This window comes from Pyrus communis, chromosome 7, assembly GCF_963583255.1.
Source record: "Pyrus communis chromosome 7, drPyrComm1.1, whole genome shotgun sequence".
In the NCBI taxonomy this organism is placed as follows: Eukaryota; Viridiplantae; Streptophyta; class Magnoliopsida; order Rosales; family Rosaceae; genus Pyrus; species Pyrus communis.
Genome location: NC_084809.1, coordinates 11,938,461 through 11,964,378, shown reverse-complemented (window position 1 = coordinate 11,964,378; position 25,918 = coordinate 11,938,461). Strand labels below are relative to the sequence as shown.

The following is a 25,918-nucleotide window of genomic DNA, read 5'->3' as shown; positions in this document are numbered from 1 at the left end:
TCTTGTATGTTCATCGTACAACGTGCGGTCAGTTTTTGTTAGATACTGTTTGTATTTAATTTTAAATAAAAATATTTAAAATGATTTCTGACCGCACGATATACGATGAACGGATTTGATTTATTGATTCCCAAAATCCTCACAAAAAGGATCCAGATTCATAAATAATCCCCTTTGTAATGATTTCTGGTTTGAATTGGGTATTGCCTAACTAATTTCACTATGCAATTTACTTATTTTTTTCTTTCTATTTTTTGTGTGTTAATAAACTCAAGATATGTCAGGATAATGAGTTATACTCATATTTTGCGTATAATTTATGGTAAGTAAACATGTCACAAGTACGTAAACGTTCACTAACAGAGAACAAAATAAAAATAGGGTAGAAAATAAAATAGTAATAGACACAACGAAATAGAAAAAGGAAACTTCAAGACTACTAGTCAAATTATACAGTGCCCCACAATGGCCGATGAAAAGGAAGCAATTGGAAAGGAGCACTTGGGAGACCAACATGGTTTTTACACTTCACAATTTCTTACACGGTCTATTTTTTAATCTAAAACGATAAGAAAATAATGAATTTTGTGCAAATACGTTAACAAATCAAGTTGTTATTGAGTCACACATTAAGAACCCGTGAACATAACATATGAGCTCCTATTCATATGAGGTCCTACTTGGGTTCCTGTTGGAGCAATATTAGAAAATATGAAAAATAACAATATAAAACCAATGATAATAATCATAAAAAAATTCACAACATCAATTATATATGAGATTAATATAAACAACTAAAGAGAAAGTTAGAAAAACTGACAAACTTGGAGATTGAGGTTTGCATAAATGCAATGTCCTAAAGACAGAATTTCGCCTCTACTCTTGTGCTTGTAATTCGGTAGGCGTCTATTTCCCAGGATTCAACAATCTATAATCCAAAGTCAAAGCACTTCAATCTTCGGACTCTGACGAACTTTATATATTCCATACTCTCAAGACACGACTCGGAATTTGACTCACGAAGCATGAGAGAAACAAAGTGGGGAAACCCTATTTCTCAAGAGTAAAAATTAACTCTAATATTTCTATCTTTAATACCAATGGTTTCATGGGTTTAAATAGAATCTAATTTCTACTTATTAAAGAGATGTAGCTTTTCATCTATAAGTATACATCACTTATCAAGGAATACACCTAAACAACATAACCTTTCCAAGAAATTGGTTAACAATATTTTTCATTCAATTATTAAAATTATATATTACAATATATAATTTCCAATAATCCCCCACATGAATGAAAAATTAGGAAGAATTTGAGAGTACAGACGGACAAGAGATGCATCGGGAGAGGTGTCTTTTGGACTTGAACCTACTGTAATGAATACTTATCGGATTTACTTGGTGATGCAGTAAATATAGAATCTTGAACTGTTCACCGCAGTAGTAAACCGAGACAATAAGCAACACCCATCACTAATCCTAATATATTCTGGTTCATATGGTTGTGTTCATTTTGGTCCTGAACAAATCCCGGATTCATGAGAGCTTTAGAGAATTTAGCCATCTCATACTCATAAAAGCGACCCACTTCTACTCTCACATAGGTGACCACTGATTAAGAATAGTCTGCTCTATTCCTCTTATATATAAGATATCACTGTCTTTAAGTATAAATATACAACCTAAAACGTCTGCAGACAACACACTTCTTCCACCATAGGAATGAGGTATATAGTGTATTAACTTCTTTGAATCATACCCAACCAGTTTGCCTATTGAACTTAGATCATGGGATCTCCAATCAACTAAGTTAGGTTTCCGTCCGGCTGATTCATTAGTTATGTTGGCATTAGCCTCATTCCCCTCGATGATCAACTTACTCTCTAGTCAAACCTTTAATAATTGGATCCACTACTAGGTTGACTATCTTTAATGGTGTGCACAATCTATCTTATGAAATTATATTTCATACGAGAGTAGTTGTTTGACATTGTTTGAAATGTCAAGTCCTCAAAATTATATTAGGACTTAATTACTAAGTAATTTACTAACACTTGGGTAAACTCCCCCACATTTAAGGTACTTTCCAGTAGGTCTCTAACCTTTCAATGCCTTAAAATGCCATTGTAAGAGATCATCTTTATCTCTTTTTATAAGCAAATTACTTTGTCATTCTTCTTAAGTTGACATATTATCCAAATATAACTATGTCATTCCCCTACAATTTACTCACATTGGGTTCTCTCACTAGCCCTTATGTAGAATCTTTAAAGTTCTTATGGCTAGTGCCTTACTATAGGATGCTTTATCCTTACGAAGTAAGTCTTGACGCCCATGATTCAATCGTCAGCGTTTCAAGTCAAACTCTATGATTTGACAAAGAACCACCACTTTTTCTGTTATACAACTCAAATCAAATTCATTGACTTTCCGATTACTAACATAGACCAGGACTTTTCAGTCTACAGGCATTGCATACTTTTTATCAGAAAATATAGATAACTATATTTTTGTCAGTTGAATATGAATGTGCGTTACTGCAATGTTGTGCAATTACTTGCACCATCTCAGAAAGCAATTTACTAGGGATTTATGCAGCCCTTGATTTTTGCATACTAGTTTCCCTCCAAACAGAGTTGCAATTCTTTGCACTTTATGGAATAGCTGCCATGTAGTGGCTTGATCACACCACTCTTCCGAGCGGCACCACATTTGTGATGGAATGGTTACACTATGGAAATAGCACTAAATGATACATACGAAGTGATCATGTCTTTTCCTTAAATCATTACAAAACCACCGCTCCTTGATACTTTCAGTTATGTGAGTATCAAAGAGTTCATGCATCTGCACGTGCACTTTGGAAGATACACGACTGTTCCTTACAAACTAAATCCAAAATTTTATGTGTATGCTTATGACGAATAAACTTTTCTGGAAAACTGAAATTTCCAGAAATCGGTGCAGGAATCCCAACAACACTTACGTGGCTGAGATAATTTCAAAGTCGAAAACAGTATATTAAACTGATTTCACAAGCCATGTTTGCATGCCTTCTAAGGGACATATCTTTCCAAATAAAGAGTTCCAATAGCCGTATCTGGTGTCCCACCAACTATCCCATTAGTTTCATGTTGATATTAAATCACATATAATAACAAACTCAAAGATATATACGGATCATTATATTGATCACAACAGAAATAGATGAAAACTGCATCTCACTGCAGCCAAACATGTTGCATATGTAGATCAATCATCAATCCATTTGATTGGTTCAAAAATTTTGCTTTCTAAACTTGACAGTACTACTTCACAACAGATATTCTTTCAAATAAAGAGCCACGTGTGGTTTCGATCAACCACCAAAACTCACCAATCAGAACAGATTGTGTTGGTTAAGGGCACCGAATCCCATTTCATTTCCTTTTCCAGTAAAAATTAAACACCAGCCAAACATTAGCCTGGAATATCAAGCCCATATATGGCTTCGTCAAAATATATGCAGTGTTTTGCATCTCCCAATCAAGACATGCCTTTCCTGATCATAAGGCCACTTCATCTTCCATTTTTAAATAAATGGGATATAATCATACTCATAAACTAATGAAATACTGCATATCAATTGGATTCTGTTATAGAAATCACTTCATAACAACGTGGTTAAGAAAACATATTTTAATAGTCGCAATGGTTAGCGATTGGACTACACGTCATCAAAATCAAACAATCATACAAATTAAATACAATCATTTAGATGCATCAAATCGTTGGCAAAATATCAATTAAATGCATCAAATTCAAATGAATTTCCTTCCTTATAAAGGAACTAATCCCACGGACTAGTACTAGTAGTCTGCACTATGAACTACTATACCATATGGCACATATTTATGTTCACTTTTATCATGTTCATCTGTGTCTCTTAGTCATTCTTTGACAGGAGGCACTTACTTCTTGCCATAATAACTGTCAATTTTTAAACATCATACAATGCAAAAGGCACGAATCAAGTAAACACTAATGCTTACGTTTTCCCTCTGCTTTTCTCCTATATTGCATAAACATCTAACAAACACATCATCACATTTTATAATTATTGCATAGAGATAAATTTCTGTCTTTAGATTGTTGGGGCAATATTAGAAAATATGAAAAATAACAATATAAATCCAATGATAATAATCATAAAAAAATTCACAACATCAATTATATATGAGATTAATATAAACAACTAAAGAGAAAGTTAGAAAAACTGACAAACTTGGAGATTGAGGCTTGCATAAATGCAATGTCCTAAAGACAGAATTTCGCCCCTACTCTTGTGCTTGTAGTTCGGTAGGCGTCTATCTCCCAGGATTCAACAATCTATAATCCAAAGTCAAAGCACTTCAATCTTCGGACTCTGGCGAACTTTATATATTTCATACTCTCAAGACACGACTCGGAATTTGACTCACGAAGCATGAGAGAAACAAAGTGGGGAAACCCTATTTCTCAAGAGTAAAAATTAACTTTAATTTTTCTATCTTTAATACCAATGGTTTCATGGGTTTAAATAGAATCCAATTTCTACTTATTAAAGAGATGTAACTTTTCATCTATAAGTATACATCACTTATCAAGGAATACACCTAAACAACATAACCTTTCCAAGAAATTGGTTAACAATATTTTTCATTCAATTATTAAAATTATATATTACAATATATAATTTCCAACAGTTCCTTCTCCAACTCTTATATTAGAAGCTACATATGCTCTGACAAGACAAGCGATGCCAAGCGCACATACTAGAAAAAAAAAAAGAGATTGATTTCGAATGGGATAGGAATTATAAAAAAACGTGAGTTTCTCTTTGAAATTCATAATTATATATCTATAAATTAGAAATTTGATTAATTAGGTGGGCTAGTTGATCTGATTCCCTCTCCTACTCATATTTCTAAGTTATTTGATCTCTTTAATCTCTTATGTCCATTAAACACACATGATATAAACTTTCCTTGGCCTAAAACATACTCGGAGCCTAAACATCACGACACTTCTAATAGGTTGCAAATGATTCAAGACTGGTTTAAAAGAAGATTTTGTTTAATCTTTTTCTTGGTGAGGTACTTCCTCTCAGCCCCGTTACAATAACGAATTGTCTTGAACTATACTAGTTTTGCGAGTTAAGCAGAATTTGTTTTGCGCTAAGTGGTATAAGAGTTGTGTGAAGTTTTTGGGATAGTGCCAAACTAAGCCACAAACAAAAATATATTTTAAGACCCAACAAATGCTTGCTATTTTTAATTACTTTTGCCTAAACCAAAAACCAATTTTCTCCTTCTTCACCTGTTTCTCTATTGATTCTTTTATTTATTTAATTGTTTATTTATTTTTTGTCAATAATCCTAACTAGTATATTGAGATGGGTTTGGGGAAGACAAGAAGGGAGTGACAACGATCCTAACTAGTATTGAATAAAAGCTCTCTGTTAAATAACACTTAAGGAGCCGTATAGTTTAGACGAGTCATATTTATTCTCATTTATCTTAATTCTTTGATGCACGAAACATGAGATTATAGTCTCAATTAGTCTTGTCCCTCTTAAAGAGGTGTAACAAAGGGGGTCTTTTGATATTGCTTTGACACACCCCAACCCAGAATGTCCACCTGGACTCCAAATCGAGTTGTGCTAGCCGACGCCAGGAGAGTGACGAAGCCATAAAGTGTAGTGATGTGGAAAATGTGAATAAATTTAAACCTAAAAGTGCCTAAATATAAGAGTGCGCTTGTGAGTACGAATGAACGCATTTCACATGTGATGTCAGAGCATAAGTAAAGTACAGTAAGATATGATAAGAATTATACCATCAAAGGTAACCACCTATACCAAGCTTTGCCAGGAATCTTGGTTGATTCGAAAGCTCAACCATTAAAACCTGGAGGGGTGAAAAACAAGGGTGAGTGGGCCTGAAAATAAGGCTTTGTAAAAAAAAAATTCGCAAACATAATAACGCCTCGCTATAAAACAAGTATAGTTTCCAAAATATATATACTACGTATAGTAAGAAAAAACTTATCGTAACATGCAATATTTCAAGAATTCAATACGGCACAATATTTCGTAAGTAAACATATGACGTCTGTAATCACATAATCTCGCATAAGCAAACATATCATATCAAGTGCTCATCAACACATACTAACACACAAGTTCATGCAAAGATATTCTAACATGAACATGATTGGGTGTAACAATGATATACCTCTAGTACTACAATCATGTGAAGACTGGTGTTATACGCATCACATACAAGTCCTAATTGCCTATAGCAATTTAGGACAGGACTGGCACCTTCAAGGCTACAATGGATCCAAAGTGAGTGTATGGTGTGATGCGAACATACACGTGAAATACTGGCCTTGACCCGAGTGAGTACAAACATCGGTGCAGCAAACGATGAAAAGATAATATAAATATAATCATGCCACAATGATCTGATAATTCTAGTCAACATAATATTATTCATAGCCGTAAATCTAATTAAGGCATCCCATATGATTTATAATGGTTTCCTAATTCTTATCGTTACGTCATTTCCTATAAACGTTAATTTAATTACGACAATCACATAGAAAATTCATTATTAGATGTATATATGGAAAATAAATAAATAAATGTATATATCAAAGAAACGACCCACTCACAAATCATGTCATTGGGTCGAACCCACTTCGTGAGCATCGAAGATCGTTGCGATGCATTTCACCTAGAAACAAAACCATTTACGTAAATATGTAATGTACTAACGTAAAAACGTGTTTTCGTACAAAGTACGGCTAATAAAGGAACTATTTTAAAACTGTCGAATTTCAAAAAAAGGATGGCGGATTCGGATTCGGCACATCGAGAAACTTAAGGAGGGACCTCAGGCTTCTTCATTCGCTGCTAAACACTACCATAAGGTGGTTGCACCAATAGCCACTCGCAGCACGCACTGACCACCCTCACGCATCAACGCGCCTACAAGTACGAATGTACTCGTCTTACTCGTGAGTTCATGCAGTTTTGCAGGTTTTTGGTCCAACTTCCAGAGTTCCTAATGAGCTCAATTCTCAATCATTTTTAGTGATTTAAAAACCAGAGTAAAGCTAGAAATGTGGAGAATAGATCTATACCCATTTGAGGCCGTGTCATGGTCGGAGTTCGCCAGAAAAGTGTTATGAAAGAGGCTTGACGACCACGGTTGGTTCTTTCCAAAAATCTGGGGAAATCTTCCTCGACTTGTTTTCTACACTAAATCACCCCCAATCGTTATTTTAAGGTTAAAAACAATATTAGGGGTTCAAAATAAGAAAGGTTTGAGGTTAGGGGTGGTCCCAAGACTCACCGTGGTGGAATTGCTGTGGGTTCGCCGGACAATAAGCACTGGTGGTGGTTTCTAGACTCGGGGAAAGTAGAAGATAAGGGAGGAAGGTGAAGACCCATAGATGGTGGTGTCATCATCCAGGTTGATATTGTAGTGATGGTTTGTCAGTGACATTAGTGAAACCGAGGGTTTCATTGTAAGAACAGATGGCATGGAAAGTTGTCCAAGAGGGAGAAGTATTGGATGAGGAAGAGCATTTGTGATGGTGTGGTTTCGTCCTAGCTTCCCTATGGTTCACATAGAAAAGAAAGTTTGAGAATGAGAGTTAAAAGAGAGAAAATGAGGGAAAAAAGAGGAAGACAAAGAAGAAGACACGGGAGAGATGGAAGGAATGGGGCATGGGCCCCACATGGCGCACAGCCCAAACCAAAAAACAAAAAAAAACCAAAACAGGAATAAAAATTATCTCCTGTAAATGCGAAATTACTAAAACGTATTTCATGTTAGAAGTTTCGTAAATTTTTTGTCATAACACCAAATTCGATTCTGCTTGTGTCTACGCGTTCGTATCGTCGCATACTACGCAAATACGCTAAAAGAATGAGTCATACGTCTATTTAAACAATGGTCAACGGAAGTCAAAATCCTTACCTTTAGGGGTATTTTTGTCAATTCACACTTTTAAAATTTATAAAATCATAAAATTAGGGACGGGCTGTCACAGCTTAGAGTAGTAACTTTACCAATTAAAATTTCGCAAGCAATTGCATATATAAAATACAAACTCTCAATATATATATATATATATATATATATATATATATATAAAAAACAATAAATAACATGTACAAATATTAAATCGAGGTACCCATTCTATGATAACTCTCAACAGTCCCCCTCCATTTTTGTTCCTTTAGTAAAAGTAGCAATTATTCCAACAAATACCACTATTCATCAACAGTAAAAGCAAGTCACCATCCATCCCGTGCTTCCACAGTAAAGCAATCAATCATCTAAGTCTCTTGTTCAAGTCTTTAAGAAGATGTCTCCGGAGAAGAAGAAACCAAGTTAAATTTTCTCAGTCAAAAATTTCTTTGAGTTTATACTATACCCCAAGAAATCAAAATTGTAAATACTTTTAATTTTCAAATGTCAAGGATGCTTGCGTGAACCAATATCCTTTTCATCAGTCAATTTCTTATTTGCTGAGTTAATCGTCAGTAAATTAATTGTAAGTCCCAGTGTAAGTTTTGCAATAAAACTTATTTTCAAATTATAATTGCATCATTATTTGAATTCATTGTTTTCATTATGAATATTTTCATAACAACTAATTTTGGATGGCATAAAATTCTTACTCATAGTCAATTCATCGAATAGCTCAAATTCTAGGTAAATACAGATCAATCATTTGTTCAATTCTTTTTATTCATTTATAACAATTGGTTCCATGACATATTTAATCCTGGTTATCCTCTACATCAAGTTTCCAATTATTCAATTAACAATTCATTCAATTATGATCATCATTGCTCTTGGTTTAATTGTGCTACACACACACACAGAGGAAGCTTTTAAGGGAAGGGATCCCTATTTTTCAAAAAAAAAAAAAATGGGGACATCCTCTTGCCATTTAGATTTGGCTTTAATGAAATCATGTGGTTGAGATTATGTGGCCTGTGATTTAATCTCAACCAGAGAATTTCATTAAAGTCAAGTTTAATGATCAAGAGGGTGCCCTTATTTTTTTTGAAAAATGGGGATCCCTACCCTTAAAGGCCTATGTGTGTCTGTACATACATACACACACACACACACACACACACACACACACACACACATATATATATATATATATATATATATATATATTGTAGGCATTACATATAAAATTAAAGTTAAAAGACCAACTCCAATGGTTGAGCTAAAACTTATAACCTAAATTTTAGGTTTTAAATCCACCGAATCTCCTTCAATAATCTAAAATTTGAGATTGAGATAAAACATAAAATTTGGGTAGATTTATCCAACAAAATAAGCCAGGTTAGTGGCGGGCCCACCATGATGAGCATGAATGTGCACGAAAGCTGAAACCACATCGCTTTGCCTGCAGGGGGTGCAATCCATGGCTGACAGCTTTGTCTGCCACCTTATCTCATCCAACAACTATTTTGTAATCTAATGGTTGTAGAGATTGTATTGCTGGTTGATCCAACAGTCCAGATTCACACTTTTTTTTAATCTAAAATATAGTTTATAAATATATTAATCTCAGCGGTTGATATCAAATATGATTAAATCTAACGGTAAAAAAAAAAATCTAACCAAAATTAAATCCAAGGGCTAAATAATAATAAAATAATTATTTTAATCAAATTTCATTACAAATTGAAGCATATTTTATGTGACATCCCACATCGCCCAGGGGAGTGATCCTTATATGTATATTCTCATCCCTACCTAGCACGAGGTCTTTTGGGAGCTCACTGATGGGAGAAGGGGGCTCACTGGCTTTTAAGGGAGCTCACTGATGGGAGAAGGGGGCTCACTTTTGGGAGCTCACTGGCTTTGGGTTCCGTAGGAACTCTGAAGTTAAGCGAGAAGGGGGCTAGAGCAATCCCATGATGGGTGACCCACTGGGAAGTTGCTCGTGAGTTCCCAAAAAACAAAACCGTGAGGGAATGGTAAGCCCAAAGCAGACAATATCGTGCTACTGTGGTGGAGCGGGCCCGGGAAGTGATTCGCCCCGGGCCGGGTTGTGACAATTTGGTATCAGAGCCTAACCCTGGTAGCGTGTATGCCGACGAGGACGTCGGACACCTAAAGGGGGTGGATTGTGACATCCCACATCACCCAGGGGAGTGATCCTTATATGTATATTCTCATCCCTACCTAGCACGAGGCTTTTTGGGAGCTCACTGGCTTTCGGTTCCGTAGGAACTCCGAAGTTAAGCGAGAAGGGGGCTAGAGCAATCCCATGATGGGTGACCCACTGGGAAGTTGCTCGTGAGTTCCAAAAAAACAAAACCGTGAGGGAATGGTAAGCCCAAAGCGGACAATATCGTGCTACGGTGGTGGAGCGGGCCTGGAAAGTGATTCGCCCCGGGCGGGGATGTGACATTTAATTATTTTATTATTATTTAATGGAATCTTCATATTTATAAATTAAGATGTTCTTAAAAAAAAAAAAAAAAAGATATCCGCACAAAATTATATTTAATATTTTTGGGCTAATTTTAAGTTAAAATCATTGAAGGTGCAAAACTTTTTTTGGGCCAAACTAAAATTTTTCAGATTAAAGTTAAAAATTTTAACACCAATTATTGAAGTTGGCCAAGCATTCTCAATTTATAAACTTGGTCTAAAGGGGTCTCAGCTCTCAAGTTATAAACTTTTAGGGGGGTTGTAGTCAAACTAAGATTTTTAAAGAATTTTAAAAATGATAGATTTTATAGGATTTAGGAGGGTTTAAGACTCCTACAAAATTCATATGGATTTTAAAGAATTTGAATAAATCTAGTTTGTAGATTTTGGTGGATTTTTATATAATTTTTTTATTGAAAAAAAAAAGGGGAAAAATCTTTCCCCTTGCCCTATTTTGCTCGATAGCCACTTTATCCCCTTCTTTTTCGGATCCTCTTTCACACAACCATGATTCCATCTCTTTCTCAATTGATAGATCAACATAGCTTTGATGAGCTTTTGAACACTACACCACCGACTGCCCTTTTGCCACAGACGTACGATGTGGTACATGTGTGTGGCTGGGGTTGGTAGAGATTTGAGGACTGCCCAGATGGAAAAGGATTTGAAATCTTAGGGGGTGAGATTCCACCAAAGTATATGGTGGTTACCTGTGTATAGCTGGGGTTGGTAGAGATTTGAGGACTGCTCAGATGGAAAAGGATTTGAAATCCTAGGGGATGAGGTTGGATTCTTTTTAGTTTTGGTTATATATAATTCTTGCTCTCAAATCCCATAAAATCCACAACTTAATGAAATCCTCCAAAATCTTAATTTTTTGAATTCACTTAGATTTGGATGGATTTTAAAATCATTTAAAATCTTTTAATTGACTATACTTAGATTTGAATGGATTCTAAAATCATTTAAAATTCTCTTAAATTTGAGTTTGACTACACACATCTTAATTGGGTAAGTCAAAGTGACACTAGTAAGTTTTGCATAGGTCTTTCTTAAGGAGTAGGATTCTTTTCCTTCTTATTTTCATTCTCTTCTCTCTCTTTCTCTCACATATTATTTTTTGTCTTATTATCTTTATAAAAAATTAATATAAAATGTTGACGTAATTAAACCACAACTGTTTAAATAAGAAGAAAGGAAGAAGAGAGAAATTAAAAAGGAAGAGAATCCTCCTTCCTCTGAAATTATTTTTCTTCTCGCCAACTTCACGATAGCACACCATTGGACAAGTCACAAAGCTACGCACACAGACAGTCCTAACTCTTTCTCTCTCGCTGAGAAAAACAGCTTAAAGATTCTTCCTAGGCAATCATTCACCAAAATTAGCCCAACCGTTGAAGCCCGCGTAGACTCTCTCTCTTCCTCCCTCTTCCTCCTTCGCTGTCCCTCTCTGTTTCTGAGAAGGTGGCGAATATCACAAAAAAAAAGAGCCCACTCTTCCCCCACTATACGTTCCAACTGCCCATTTGATTCATCCTTCCAATTCTCGACAGCATACTCACAAACACGTATGATTCCTTTTGCCCAAAAGCCTTCTCCTTTCTGCCACTAATTTGAACTTGCAATCAAGCAATTCCGACCAATCCACCATTTGACCTATTAGTTTTTATTCTGATGAAGGTTAAATCGCAATCCGGATTGGAACAAGATCAATTGAGTTCATCCCCAAAAAACCCTAGACCTCTGGGGACCATATCTATCAGGAACCCAGATTTCTGAGGCAGGCCCTAGGCAGACGAAATCGAGCATTTGGGGCCGAACCCATTTGACCCTTTTGGTCAAATTGTGAAAGGAAGAGGAAACTGATTCGAAAACTGCTCAGATTCAGAAACCGTAAGGTATTCCCTTTCTTTTGTTCTTTGAATTCAGAGCCGATGAGAAGGAAATTTGGAATTTTGGGTTAGACCCAGATGCGAGAGTTCTCTGGAAAACAAAATCCAAGCCCTAATTTTCCTTGAGAGTGCGAATCCTGTGGTTGTTGTTTTGATGGAGCTGCCATTTTCAAGCTTAGTCTTTGTGGTTTTGTGGTTTTGTATTAGCCACTGTACTCTTCTCGTCCAGTCTCAATCTCAAAATGGAACCGTCTCGAAACCCCCACCGCCACCATCTTCGCAACCCCTACCGCCACCATCTTCGCCACTCCCACGGCCACCATCGCCACCGCCTCCGCAATCTTCGACCCTGTCACCGCCACCTCCCGAATCTCCGACCACGCCTCCAAACCCACCGCCTCTTCCAGAATCTCCGAACATGCCATCCCCATCAGAATCTCCCCTGCCACCTGATCGGCCTGCAAAACAGATCAGTTCCAATAATGATTCGAAGAGGCCTCCTCCCCCACCATATAAGGGGCAGAAGCCTGGTCGTCGTGGACATCCTCTGCCGCCCCAGCGAGGGCACAAGTACAACGCGGGGAAGAAGATTGGGCTGATATTTGTTGGTACCGCTTCTATTCTTCAGATTGGGGTAATTGGGTTCTTGGTTTTCAAGAGAAGACAGCTTCTAAAAGTCAAGGATAGATATGGGACTTGTTCTTGAATATTTTGGTATCAGATTTCACGCAAATTCTTTTGTTTCGCTGAGCGCATTGCATTGGAAGTTCTTCGATTGAGCACATCATACTGGGGCTTTTACTGAATTTTCTTTGGTGAACGGGCGGCAGTGTATGAATCACAGACAGATCTATATGGATTGCAAATGGAATGGGGGATTGGTGGCTGCTCCGATCGGCCTCCTCCAGTTGCTCTGTAAATGTGTTATTGTTGCTTGAAATTTTCTTCATGTTTCTTTCTTTTTATGTTGAATTTTTTTTTTTGTTCCTTAGCTTGTTTACACGGCTTATAATTTAAAGCACAAGAAACCATTTTAGGATTTGTGTCTTGAGCTACTGCCCTTTATTTTTGTCCCTGCTAACTTTTGACTTTCTGACAGTATAACATTGTAGAAATCATGGAGAATTACATGACAATATCTAATTTTCTCACTTTACGATGATATCTGGTTTTCTAATGGTAGGAACTGCAATTATAATATCTAAATTTCTCTCTTTGCATGAATATATCCAATTGTTGTCTTGACTATTGATATCTTGATATATTGGTCTCACTATGGTACATTTGTCGACGGTGCGGTTGACTTCTGCATGACAATGCTAGACTTAGGACTTAGGAGTAATTGCTAGAAAGTCTGATTTTTGTTTTCTGGTAGTATTTGAAAAATGTTTCATAGCAATTTCACTTCAGAAACTGGAACTAGCTGCATCTGATGCATGCCTGAAAAGAGGTTTGTTTTGTATATATGTAGGGGAACAGCTTGTTTTGAATATGTTTAGGAGATCAGCCACCATTGAAGTAGGAAGTGTAGCAGCTAAGTATATTGTCAGAAATTAGCCTGGACATGAAAACACTGCAAGATGCATGTGTTGATCCTGGTACAATGGAAAATACATGTTCCGTACCCAGTTTTATTGCTTCCTGCAAAGTTGAATTGTTCATAGCAGTTTCCGGTTCCTAAATTGTTTCTCAGCTTGAACATGCGAGTGCAAGATGTGAATTACATATGTCATGTTCATTGAAATGGAATTAGATGTGAGTTTGATTTTTCATGTTTCTCAGCCTGAACCTTCTTATTTTTCTCACTCTGCATTGGAGTCTTCTCATGTATACATTCCTAGTTATGGAAAAAATGTTTACAGACTCAACCTTTGCTGCGGAAACTGGGTTTATCTGATTTAAATGTGTCATGTTCCCAGAAGATATATTTGTGGATGGGGAGCCTTATTCAAACATTTACTGTTCTTGTTTTCCCGGTTCATGATAGTTTCCTTGATGCATTGTGCTGTATTGGAGGAAGATATGTAATGGTTGTTTGATTTACCTTATTAATTGATTGTCACGGACATGGATTGGGTGAATGAATTATCAATTTGCAGCTGGTTTTGTGTTCAGCGCGACATGTTGAGTCCGGTGGTACAGATTTTTGAAGAGGTCTTCATACCATTTGCTCTGTGCCTACATTGTGGAAGAACTACTGCCATCCCCTCGTTTTACCAAGGATATGCTGGTCATCGACTTTTTCTTTTCTCTATTATGTTAACGTTCGAAGTTGTAGATCAGCGCAAGAGAAAAGGGAAGGCAACGATGATCTATTCTGAGTGATACTCGTGCTTGCTTGCTTGCTTCCATGGAGCACGATGAAGGGCTCATCTCGCGATGAGAAAGAAGGCAGCTACCCAGTTTCCATGCAATAGCTGTGAACTGGGCAGTGGGCACCAATCTGTGGAAGATGACTCATCACGGAGGACAATGTGGGCTATGTGAACGGAATATGGTTTGTTGGATATGATATGACGGTTTCCATAGTTGTAACTTGGAATTGACTGGCCAAACTTTGCCCATTTTCTCAACCGAAAATTGGAAAAACATAGTCTGGCCATATCAAGTGCATTTGTGTTTTGTCAAGTCGTCTGAATGCCAAGACCTTTGATTCTTGAAGGAGCATCTGGTGTGCTTTTAAAACACTCCATCCTAAATATTCCCCATCTAAGGGATGCGATGCTCCATCATAATATGAAACCCAAACCAAGATGTCACGTTATGTTAAGACTTCTATTCTTTGACCAGACGATCTATGTCTAAATACTCTAGTTTATGCACAAGGGATTCCCTCTTGGGTGTAAACTGCTTTAGCCATCTTAAAAGCATTTCTAATTCTTGGGTTAAAAAGGAACCCAATCCTTGTCCAATGGTTGGACAAAATAAGTTTAGGATTGAAACTTAAAATTTGGACAAATTTAACTCAGAATTTAGGCAGGGTTAAAAGGTTGGCTCACCAAACTTTAGGTTTTAAACTAACACAATTCTTTTTCAATGGTTTGAGTCTAAAATATGTTTTGGGTTAAAACCTAAAATTTGGGCTATATTAAAATTTTACATATATTGAGGTCAAATATGATCAAACCTAAATATTTTTAGATTAAAAATATTCATAAAAATAATAATCTACTTAAATTCAATTTTGAAAAAAGTTTAGCTTCAATTCATTCTTTAACAATCTCGTGCTAGTAAAAAAAACTGTTTCTGGGTTAAAACCTAAATTTTCTAAGTTAAAAATTTTAGGTTTTAACCAAAAAGTTGGAAATGGTAAGTACTCTAGTTTAAGCAGAAGGAGATTCCCTCTTGAGTGCAAAGGAATTGCACACTACACTACCAGCATCACATATTATGTTTTTTATTTTTTATTTTATTTTTTGAAATAAATGATATTACTTACAATAAAGAGGTGGGGAATGTTGCATGTTACGTTAGACTTTATATTACCAACTTTCACACTGCTCACTCAAGTTGAATTTCTGTCCGCGTAGGCGTGACCCAAAAAACCTAAGGGAACGCCCCAAAGGGAAACCTAGGCCCAACAAATAAAAAGCAAGTCCAGAAGATCAACCCAAAACACAGTCGACAAAGAAGATGCAAAAACTTGGTAAACAACCAACCAAAATAAGCGAGTTTAAGCATACAAAACTAATTAGGATCCGTTTGCTGTAGTCGGTATTTTGCTCATAAACGTTTTTGTTCGAAGTAGGACAAAGTTATATTTTAAATCCGAAATGTTTTATAAAAACACATGATAGTGATTTTATAATTTCACAATCAATTTTAAATTTTTGTATCAAACATCGCTAGAAGTGTTCGGGTCTGTGTCATCAAATCCCTTCTCATGTATGACAAAGGGATGTTTAATTAATGTTCTCTCATGCAGACAATTAGCAGACCAAGATATGTCATCTGATGATCCATGAGAAAAAACGGTTGTTTAACAGCTCGCTCACTCACATGATCCAATCCAAGTGTGTAGCTTGGACATTGGAAAGGTAATATAATGGCCATGAGATTCAAGAAAAGAAAGGACACCGTTGTCGTATGATGGATGAGAAAGATAATAGAAAGACGGATTAACAATCCATTATTAACAACATTGAGTTGTTTTAGTTGTCTTTTATCAATTAAATCGATAATGCCTCCCTTATAAATCACATCCATGTTGTTCTTTAACTTGTATTTTTACGAGTTTTGTTACATAAGGTTTCGATGTGATTAAAAACAAAGTTACTAAATATAAATCAAATAATGATGATACTTTGAAAAACACACGAAGGGTCCCATAGATAAAAGTGGGAAAAGAGCCAATTCATTGCAATATTCCCCTGGAGTGGAGTGGGGTGGAGGCCCCATATCATATAGCATTTCAAAATGCTTCCGGTCAAACAAGCAAGTGTCCATAAATATCAGACATGTTTCTCAGAGGGATGGAAAGCAGAAGAAGAAGATGATGATGAAATATATCAAACAAAGCAAAAGGCAGCAATGCTCCTGTGTGCATGGGGCCCTACATTATTCACTCACACACTCACTCACTCACAAAGCCTTCACTCTTCAGCAACAAATTAAAGGCCGCTCCCTAGCCACCAGCTGAATTTAGAAAAAGTCCAATGACCCACCGACGGCAAGTACTCCTTTGGCCTTCAAAATTAAGTCTCCACAAATGAAACACTTTATTATTAACCATCTGCACCACCAGAAAGGACAGTTGTTTCAAATTAAAGAACCGAAGAGATGAATAATGAGAAGTATTGGGACCAGAAAGTAAATCGAATTTACCATTAGGACCTCCAGAATTGGAAGCAAGATCAAGCCAGGTGTCTCCAGAGCTCTTGGTTGGCTGCTGCCACTCTCCAAAGAAGTGGTGGAGTGACTTTTGGGATTCAGCTGCTGCTGCTGCTGATTCTTTCTCTGTTTTAACTGATTTGAAATCAGTCCCCCAAACAAAACAATGTTGCTGTTGGTCCTCCTGTGATTGTTGGGTGGGGGAGTAGCCTCTGTAGGAATTCATTAACAAGTTTCTTTCATCTGCTGAAGAATCTGGAAAGAAAGCTAGCTCATCCACACCTTCCTTTGCTCCTTGAAGATACCTATTTAACAAAAGAAAGATCAAAACTTACGAGAAAAAATGAACAATAAGACCAAAATAAATCATGGGTTTTATTTGGCTTAGCTTATAACTAATACACTAACCTGTAAAAAAATTATCAAAAAGTTCAAAACTATGAGAGAAATTGAAAAAACAAGACAAGAATAAGTGATGGGTTTGATTTAGTTTTGCTTAAAAAACAAAGCTATAAGAAAGATCAAAACTTTAGGAAAAATTTGAAAAACAAGACAAAATAAATAATGGGTTTTTTTTTGGTTTTGCATAAGTAATCAACACAAACCTGTAATCTTTATCTGAATAAGATGCAGAGTTCAGAAAAAGCTGAGGGGCAGAACTGGAAGAGGAGGAAGAATAAGGATAATTAAGGAAAGGGTAGAGAGATGAATTTGACTGGTGGGTTTGTTGAGTGGAGATTGATGAGGAGAGTGGAGTGAGAGTGTAGGAGGAAGAGGAGGTTTTGCAGAGATTTCTGTGGAGGGAAGATGATGATGGTGAGGTGGCAGAAGGAGAAGAAAGGTGCTCAGCTGTTGCTGTGGATGCTGCAGTAGGAGATGATAATGCAGAAGAAGAAGAGGAAACTTCCACAGGCTTTCTTGAACGGTTTCTGCCTCTGTGCATGTGCCTCTCGCAGTACTTGGAATCTGGATACGCTTCCTTTGAACACCTCCATTTTTTGCCATCTGTTCTTCTGCACCTTCCTGGCTCTGGGTCTACTTTTCTGCCAAATCCCATCTCATAGCACCCCCATCCCACTGCACACACCCACACAGTTACCTTAGACACCCAAAATTACAAAAAAAAAAAAATGTAAAATAAATTACAAGAGTGAACTTTTTATTTAAAAATCAAGTAAAAAACTTACTGGGGTGATGGGGGAAGAGTCTTGAGGAAACGGAGGAGTCCAACCTTCTTTTGAAAGGGTAGACAAGGTCATTGGGGATGGGGACTCCGGAGGTCATGTACTTGAAGATTAGGGCCTGATGTTCTAGCTCTTGCCACTGAGTTGCTGTGAAAGGATACCTATTTCTTGCTGCACTACTTGGATTTCCACTCATCATTTTCACTTTTTCAAAGGAAAAAAACCAACAAAAAATAAAGGACTAAAACCCTAAAATGTTACCAAGATGAAGAAAAACAAGATAAAAAAAGGGCAGAGGAATAACAAAGGTTTGGAGATTTTGGAGACGAGGTAAAAATTGTGTGTTTATGTAGAGTTGAAGATTTTGGTTAATCCATTGGTTTTTGCAGGGTGTTTATATGCATGGGGCGAAACTAATTCAATGGCTGTGATGATGTGTGATGACACACTTTCTCTCTCTTCTTTCTCTCTCTACCCTCTGAGTCTTCTGACGGAGTTTTCTGCTCTTTATTATGACTGCAACTCTGTTGGTGCTACTGGCTCTGCAGCTCTACAGAAGCTGCCTCTGCGCAATACTCACATGAGTGTGGGCCCACGTATGACCTCTGTATGGTCCCACGTGCGTAGTGTAGGCCAAACGGGGGAAGGACCTCACTGTGTCTCCACTGGGGTCCGGATAGCTGCTCCTTCTTGCCGCCCTGTCTCTCAATCTCTACACGACAGAAAAATTCATTAAAACTAAAGGTGAGTAATAGACTAAATTTATGAAATAAATTTGCAAATTAAATAATCTCATAAATAAAAAGTAAAGACGTCAAATAAGAGTTAGCACGCAGGTTGACGTCGGTGATGTTCACCTCTGTACCAAGGGAGAGCAATTGTGCTGGCCATTAGATGGCTAAGTGTGTTTTTAAGGAGGATCGTGCTTTTATCTGGGATTGTATCGTTCCAAATTTTTTATTTAACAGTCTATCTAAGGATGTAAACATTTTCATCCATTTTTAAGAAGGGTCGTGCTTTTATCTAGGATTGTATCGATCCAGATTTTTTATTTAACAGTCTAGCTAAGGATGTAGACATTTTCATCCATCTTTAATATACTCTCTTTTGAAAAAAAAAAAAAAAAAATTTAGGCAAATGTTGTTATCATTTTAAAAATTTCATTCTACATTTCTCATAAATGTAAAAGTTTGAAATATAAAATAAAAATTTTAAAATGTTAATAACAATTCTTATAATTTAATTAAATTTAATCTACAAATTTTTATGTCAATTAATTTATAAAATTTAATCTATCAATATTATTCCATATATACAGATACAAAAAAATCAGAATTTTTTTTTTTAATTTAAGATAGCTGCAGCTTTGGATTTGCTGTCTCCACAATATATGATACGTTTTCCTAGAAAAGTGTGCCTTTTTTTTTATGTGAGGCTGCAAAATTAAATATCAAATCGGTTTTGCAAAATTAAAATTTTGAAAGCCGCTTGGCCGTTCTTGGCCGCAGGATGAATTTGAAGGGCTGGGATCAATTGATCCCTAGGCCCCGTTGGCAACGGCTCAGGAGAGGACCTGAGTCCTTTGTTTACATGTCATTGTCTCAGTGGGGGACATAGTGGCCATGGCCTTTAGCTTCGGGAGCTGCCGCGTGGTACGGACGAGTGATTTTTCCTCTTCGACTTTTCTTGTTTCCCCACCTGCATCTTTCTTCCCTACCACATTTACTTCATCTGACTTTCAATGCGAGAATTAGGGCGAGAACTCCAACTTTTGGTTGAGGAAGAAATCCGTGTTATGCACTATCATGTAACAAGAGGATGCCTTTGAGATCCACTCACAACATCTTGTTATAAAGGACCTGTAGTTAAATTTAGGAGATTACCTCCCTAGTTTGTATAGGTGACTGTTCCTTCTACACTTTAGATTTTTCTTTTTGGTGTATTGATCACCTTTCTTATTTTATACACTATCAGAGCAGTCGGTTGTAGTCCGGTTTTATGTCTGTTCTATCTTATTTAACTCTTATTCAAACGCTTTAAGTTTTATACCTTATAAATAATTTTCGTTGTGATTTCTAATTCAAAGAATTCCGTTGAGATTTCTAATTCAGATGATTTGTTGCGTTGCGATTTCTAATTTATCTAATTTAGAGGATTATGTTGCATTGTGATTTCTAATTCAAATAATTATGTTGCGATTTCTAAATCAAAAGAAAATTCTTGATCCAAAGAAAACGCGTACACGGACTCTTTCTCACAAAAGATATTCACCACTGGGAATGAAAATTTATTTCTTATTCAAAGAAAACTCTTATTGGAGGATAAAGTCTCATATCAAAAATATAACAAAATAATACATAATTTATATACGTGGGAGGTTAACTTCTAATATCACCAATGACTTTTAGTATAAAACTCCAAACCTAGTAATAGGTGGTTAAGTTGGAGACAATATAGATAATTGGCTCGTTTAGATGTGCTTTTAAAATGACTAAAAGCGCTTTTGGTGGAAATGTTTTTGAAACCAATCCTTAGTAAAAATTCAAGTGAATCTTGAAAAAACACTTTAAGTGCTTCTTCCAAGTGCTTTTTGAACTCAAGATCAATTTCACCAAAAGCTCTTTCAGTTATTTTAAAAGCACATCCAAACGAGTCCAATGTTAGTGATGGGTCATGCTGAGCTTAAAAGCAGGTTATTCTTTGGTACATCATAGCCCTAATTTGCAAAACTTGAATATGCTTCCTTAAGTTGAAAAGTTGCTCTAACTTCAGTTTAGGGGGTTGAATAATGACTGGGTCTTCAAAAAGTTATGTTGGATCTAGTGAATGACCAAACTCTTGAAAAGTTATGTTAGCTCCGTATAATGAATTAAGTAGTTCCTAATGTGGGAATTGGTTTTGGTGTGACCCTGTGTGGGATCATTCACGAGGGGGTGTTGGAGTATAGAGTCCCACATTAAAAAATATAATGAAATAATATACAACTTACATTTAGGAGGTTAACTTTTAAAAACCCCAAGTCTAGTAATATGTGGTTAAATTGAGAACAATATCGGTGATGTTGGTAATGATTTATGCTGAGAAATTTGAAAACGTTTCCTTCTTAGAGGTTCAAAATTTTATGCCCTTCTTTTCAAAATTTTAGAATTTTAAATTTGTTTACATGTGAAAAAGACTTGGTTGGCCCTATATAGCTATTTGCATTCAAGCTCCATGGTTGCTCGAGAACAACTCGAGCTCGCCTTGTGAACCACTCGAGCCGATATCGAGTGTTTGTCGAGCAATCTCTTTCATCTAAAGTGTTATATTTGATTGCTGCCATATTTATTTGAGGGGTGCCGAGATGAGTTCGAGCTGTTCTTGATGAGATATCGAACAATGAGAATTACGCAATCCAATTTAAACTATAACGTCAAGTCTTTTTATAAGTAAAGAATAAACAATTCTAGACTTCTAAAAAGATGGGTAAATTATTTTTAAGCCTTTAAAACATGCGGCTTTCAAAGAAAATTTGATTTAAGTCAATTTTGTAAGTTATTATTAGGAATAGTCTATTTTATTGAAATAGGTCTAATCTCATAAGTTTCTAAAGTACTTCTTTATGTTTTAATTTTTGAAGATACGAGGATAAACAAAAATATCAACCAATTGAAATGATAAATTCAATTGAAAATATTTGATTCATCAATATAGACGATGGTAGTAAAAATAGAGTAACATAAGTAAGAAATCAATTCATCATTTGTGAAATTTACCCATCCCATGGTTTTGAATCAATAGATTCATCGATCAACTCAAGAGTTAACTGAATTAATATTTGTACATATAGAACATTAGAAATTATAACTAAAGCTCTAAACCTCATGCATAGATTTTTTATTTTATTTTTTATAATCAACCTGTTTCACATGTTAATTATATTTATCTTCTTGTACGACTATTTCTTTTTAATAATGAACCTATATTACAGATTAATGTGCCTTACTTGTAAGTATATTATGTTTTTGTGCGTTTTAGTTAGTCTTATATCTTGCTTATAAGTAACTATCCATTCATGTATTTATTTTTTGAGTTAGGTCATATGTTTTGCTGGTGGGTTTATGTTTGAATATTAGTTTCTTTGTTGAAAATAAGCCAGTGTTCAAATATTCAAAAAATAAAAAATACAAATTCAAATAGAAAGCTGCATAAAATTTGAAAATTTTAATTTATCTATAATATATTTAAAAACATGTAAAATGAATATTAAAAAAAAAATACCAGTCTAAAATGGTAAAACTGGACCGAACTTAATAGCACGTTGATTTTTTTCACTCAAATCTAAATGGCCATTTTCCAAAATTTCCATTGTGTGTTGTGATCAACTGTATGCTTTTGTTTTGTTTTCGACTCAAGTCACATCGATTTTTTTTTTCTTCGTAAAAGGATAATAAAGGATTATCCGAATTTAGCTATACATATGACTTGATCATTGGTCTACCATAGTAGTCTTACTCTCTAAGCTCGCACAAGATGGTTAGAAAGAATCAAGACCCCAATATTTAGCCATCAACTACAAAGTAGGCTACTTCTTTCCCGCTTAGAGCAATTAGAAAGTGTTTACTCCTCGATAGAACGACCCCATGTCCCCTATCTATGTAATTTTATTAAATAAAAAGAGCGATAAAAATAGGGGTGTGCTATCCACACACCCCATTACTTCTCATACATTCCTTGATAATTTATGTCTGTTAATCTTCAATTTATCCGATCTGACGGTCGAAAATTAAAAAGGTGTGTGAGAGGTGTGTGGATATCACACCCCTAAAAATAAATGTGAAGTCTAGATTTATTGTTTAGCTTCCCTTGTCAAATGTTGTAAATTGTACCACCATGCTCTAGTTAGATTTAGGGTTAAAATGCTACTTTGGGATCTTGCTACTGGAAATATCATTTCAAGAGCTTAACTTCATACATCAAAGGTTTGTTTATGCAAATGCATTTCATTATTTTTAGTTCATTTTGTCTAGTGGTTCTATCTAGTCAAAACTTCTCACAACTTTCACGCGAGTTGAGCACACTTTAAGACAACCTACATAGGTCATCTAACTGCTTTTACTTGAAAATGATTTTTCAACCTTAGATCTTTCCATATTGATTTTGCACATGATACGTGGCTTTTCTGGTCCCCTTTCTTGTTTAAACATCAAGCCTCTTTATAAAGATCAAGCTAGGGTTCATTTGGTTTTTGGGATTTGAGATTGAAAAAATTTTATAACTTTATTTTTCATCTCTATCCCAGACCTCCTAGGAGTATCAAGCTATTTTATAGGTAATGTTCTTCATCGAATATTTCTAAATCTATCTTTGAAATTTCTTCTTAAATTTGTTTTATATGCTCACTTGTTTGGCTAGGAGTTTTACATTTTTTAGAAAAGAGTTGATTTTAGCTTTGAGCTACCTCTTGTGTTCTTCATTGAAACCCTAACCACAAAACCATGTTCATGCATCAAATAGCTAATCACTGCATGTTAGGGTAGCATTAACTTCGTGGTTCTGTTTTAATTTGGTGGTCAAGTTCTTTAAGTTTCAAATCTTTAAATTGAACCCATTATTTAGATTCTCCTCAGTTTCTTCTTTCAACAGTTTGACTTGAGAAACTGACTAGACATTTGAATCCAGATCTGCATATCATTGCCATATCATCATATACATAGTTTGTGTGTTGGTCTCGGCGCCGAAAGGTGAAGAGTTCAGGATAAGCTGCCATTTTGTGAAAATTGGAGACAACACTATTTCAATGCCACAAGGTGAAGAGTTCTGAAGGAGCTACAACTTCGTGAAGACCGAATGAGCCATTTTGTGTAAGGCAAGGTTGCACAAAAGGTAAAGCTGCTCCGTAGACTAGGCCTAGGAATTGAACTTGGCGTGGTACTTTGTAAGAATGTTGATTATACTAGTTGATTGGACTTAATGGAGAGTCCTCGGTTTTTTAACCCATAGGTGTGTTTTTTCGGCCAAAAACTTCTTGCGTTCTTTGTCTCTTAAACTTGTTCACATATCTTATTTACTTGCATATGCTTCATGCATCCTATGAATTGTTATTTGATATGTGTTAAGAGACTAAGTTTATACTGTATATTATGAGCAATGAACTGAATTGTCGTTGACTATGATAACTTGTAGTGAACTAAGTTTGTTTTGCAGATTTGCATTTGATTAACTGACAAATATGTATTTAGTTGACTGGTGAGCTTGACTAGTCAATCTAACATACTTTAATTCATAATTGCTTTGTCATTGTTGTTTGCATAATGAACTGATATGTAAATGTGTTCATGTTTAGGAATTATCATTGTGAAACTAAGCTGGGCAGACTCTGACTAGTTGAACATATTGGTCAGTTAGGTTTTGTTCTTGCAACTGCATTTTTTGTCATTGACTAACTTGTAACTAGTTGACTAGCTCATTTGACTAGTCTAATGTGCAAAGTTAAATCTTTATTTGCAAAATATTCGGCCTAGATATACAGTGATGCTCTAGATACACAAATAATGATCTATAGGGTTTATTGGTATTGGGTGGAATTTCACCATGGATAGTGATCATGTTACTAGCTCTTGCACATGGGTCGTACTATGCCACATGAATGAGAAGTTTCAAATCTTTCTAGATGCTTGGGATCCAATCACACTACTGATTATCTCCTCACTGACATGGAAGATGTAGACTAAAAAAAAAGGGAATGATGAAAAAAAAGGGAATGATGTTGCTTTCCATGGGATTCCAAAAGCTAAAGCTAGTAAGAGATCAAATGATCTATCTCCTGAAGAGGATTTGGCTTTGTTTGTCAAACAATTTGGAAGAATTCTCAAGAACAAAGGAAGTGATGTTAAAAGGAGCGGGGACCCATTCTTCGGAAAGAAACAAGGAAATGTTTTCAATCATAGAAATCATCATCTTAAGTATGTTTGGATCATGTTTCAGTTGTTATGGAGTTGGTCATTATGTTGTTACATGTTCCAATAACATGAAAATACCAATTTACACAAGAGATAAAGCTAAGACAGAACCTTCAAGTAATAGTGATACTGAGCACTCTCAACTATCTGACTAGTCATTAGATGATGAAGTACAAGTGTTGCTCATATTGCTTTAGTGCAAAAAGGTCATCTCAATGATGATGAACTTGTGTTGGATGATTCTGAAGACTTAACTGATGAACTTGTGTTAGTCTATGCTTTACTGTCCATGTGTGACCTTAAAGACATGCTATTTAAGAATTGCATTGCATGTTTAATTTCAAGTCGTTATGTATTTTTGGTTCCTTCTCATGGAAGCATATATATTGGAGTTGTTCATTCACTCATCTTCTTTGTGGATTGTTTGGTTAGTTGCAGCTTATTGGTGCTAAGATCATGTTGTTCTCCTATGATCTATCATGGTTTTTGTGCGGTGTCTGGATTAGTTAATTTTATTGTTGTAAGATCTTGCATTATCTGTTTTCAAAATTGGACACTTTCCTCTTC

General features: G+C 35.8%; 2 protein-coding genes across 2 annotated transcripts; one reads left to right on the top strand and one right to left on the bottom strand.

The window, feature by feature from the left end:
• Positions 1 to 12,550: 12,550 nt before the first annotated feature.
• On the top strand, positions 12,551 to 13,102 carry LOC137740567 (vegetative cell wall protein gp1-like). Its single transcript, XM_068480410.1, has one exon. It carries the CDS (start codon positions 12,551 to 12,553, stop codon positions 13,100 to 13,102), a length of 552 nt encoding a protein of 183 aa, XP_068336511.1.
• Positions 13,103 to 16,772: 3,670 nt separating this feature from the next.
• LOC137738773 (growth-regulating factor 5) lies at positions 16,773 to 18,869 on the bottom strand. Its single transcript, XM_068478245.1, has 4 exons — positions 18,414 to 18,869; positions 17,832 to 18,303; positions 17,221 to 17,531; positions 16,773 to 17,128 (listed from the first exon to the last, which is right to left on the bottom strand). Exons 1-4 carry the CDS (start codon positions 18,607 to 18,609, stop codon positions 17,121 to 17,123), a joined length of 987 nt encoding a protein of 328 aa, XP_068334346.1. The 5' UTR covers positions 18,610 to 18,869; the 3' UTR covers positions 16,773 to 17,120.
• Positions 18,870 to 25,918: the final 7,049 nt, after the last annotated feature.

Coding starts and splice junctions, on each gene's coding strand:
- LOC137740567 (XM_068480410.1), top strand. CDS start 12,551: ATGGAGCTGCCATTTTCAAGCTTAGTCTTTGTGGTTTTGTGGTTTTGT.
- LOC137738773 (XM_068478245.1), bottom strand. CDS start 18,609: ATGATGAGTGGAAATCCAAGTAGTGCAGCAAGAAATAGGTATCCTTTC. Junction 18,304..18,413: donor ACTCTTCCCCCATCACCCCA/GTAAGTTTTTTA, acceptor GGGTGTGTGCAG/TGGGATGGGGGTGCTATGAG. Junction 17,532..17,831: donor TATTCAGATAAAGATTACAG/GTTTGTGTTGAT, acceptor TTTGTTAAATAG/GTATCTTCAAGGAGCAAAGG.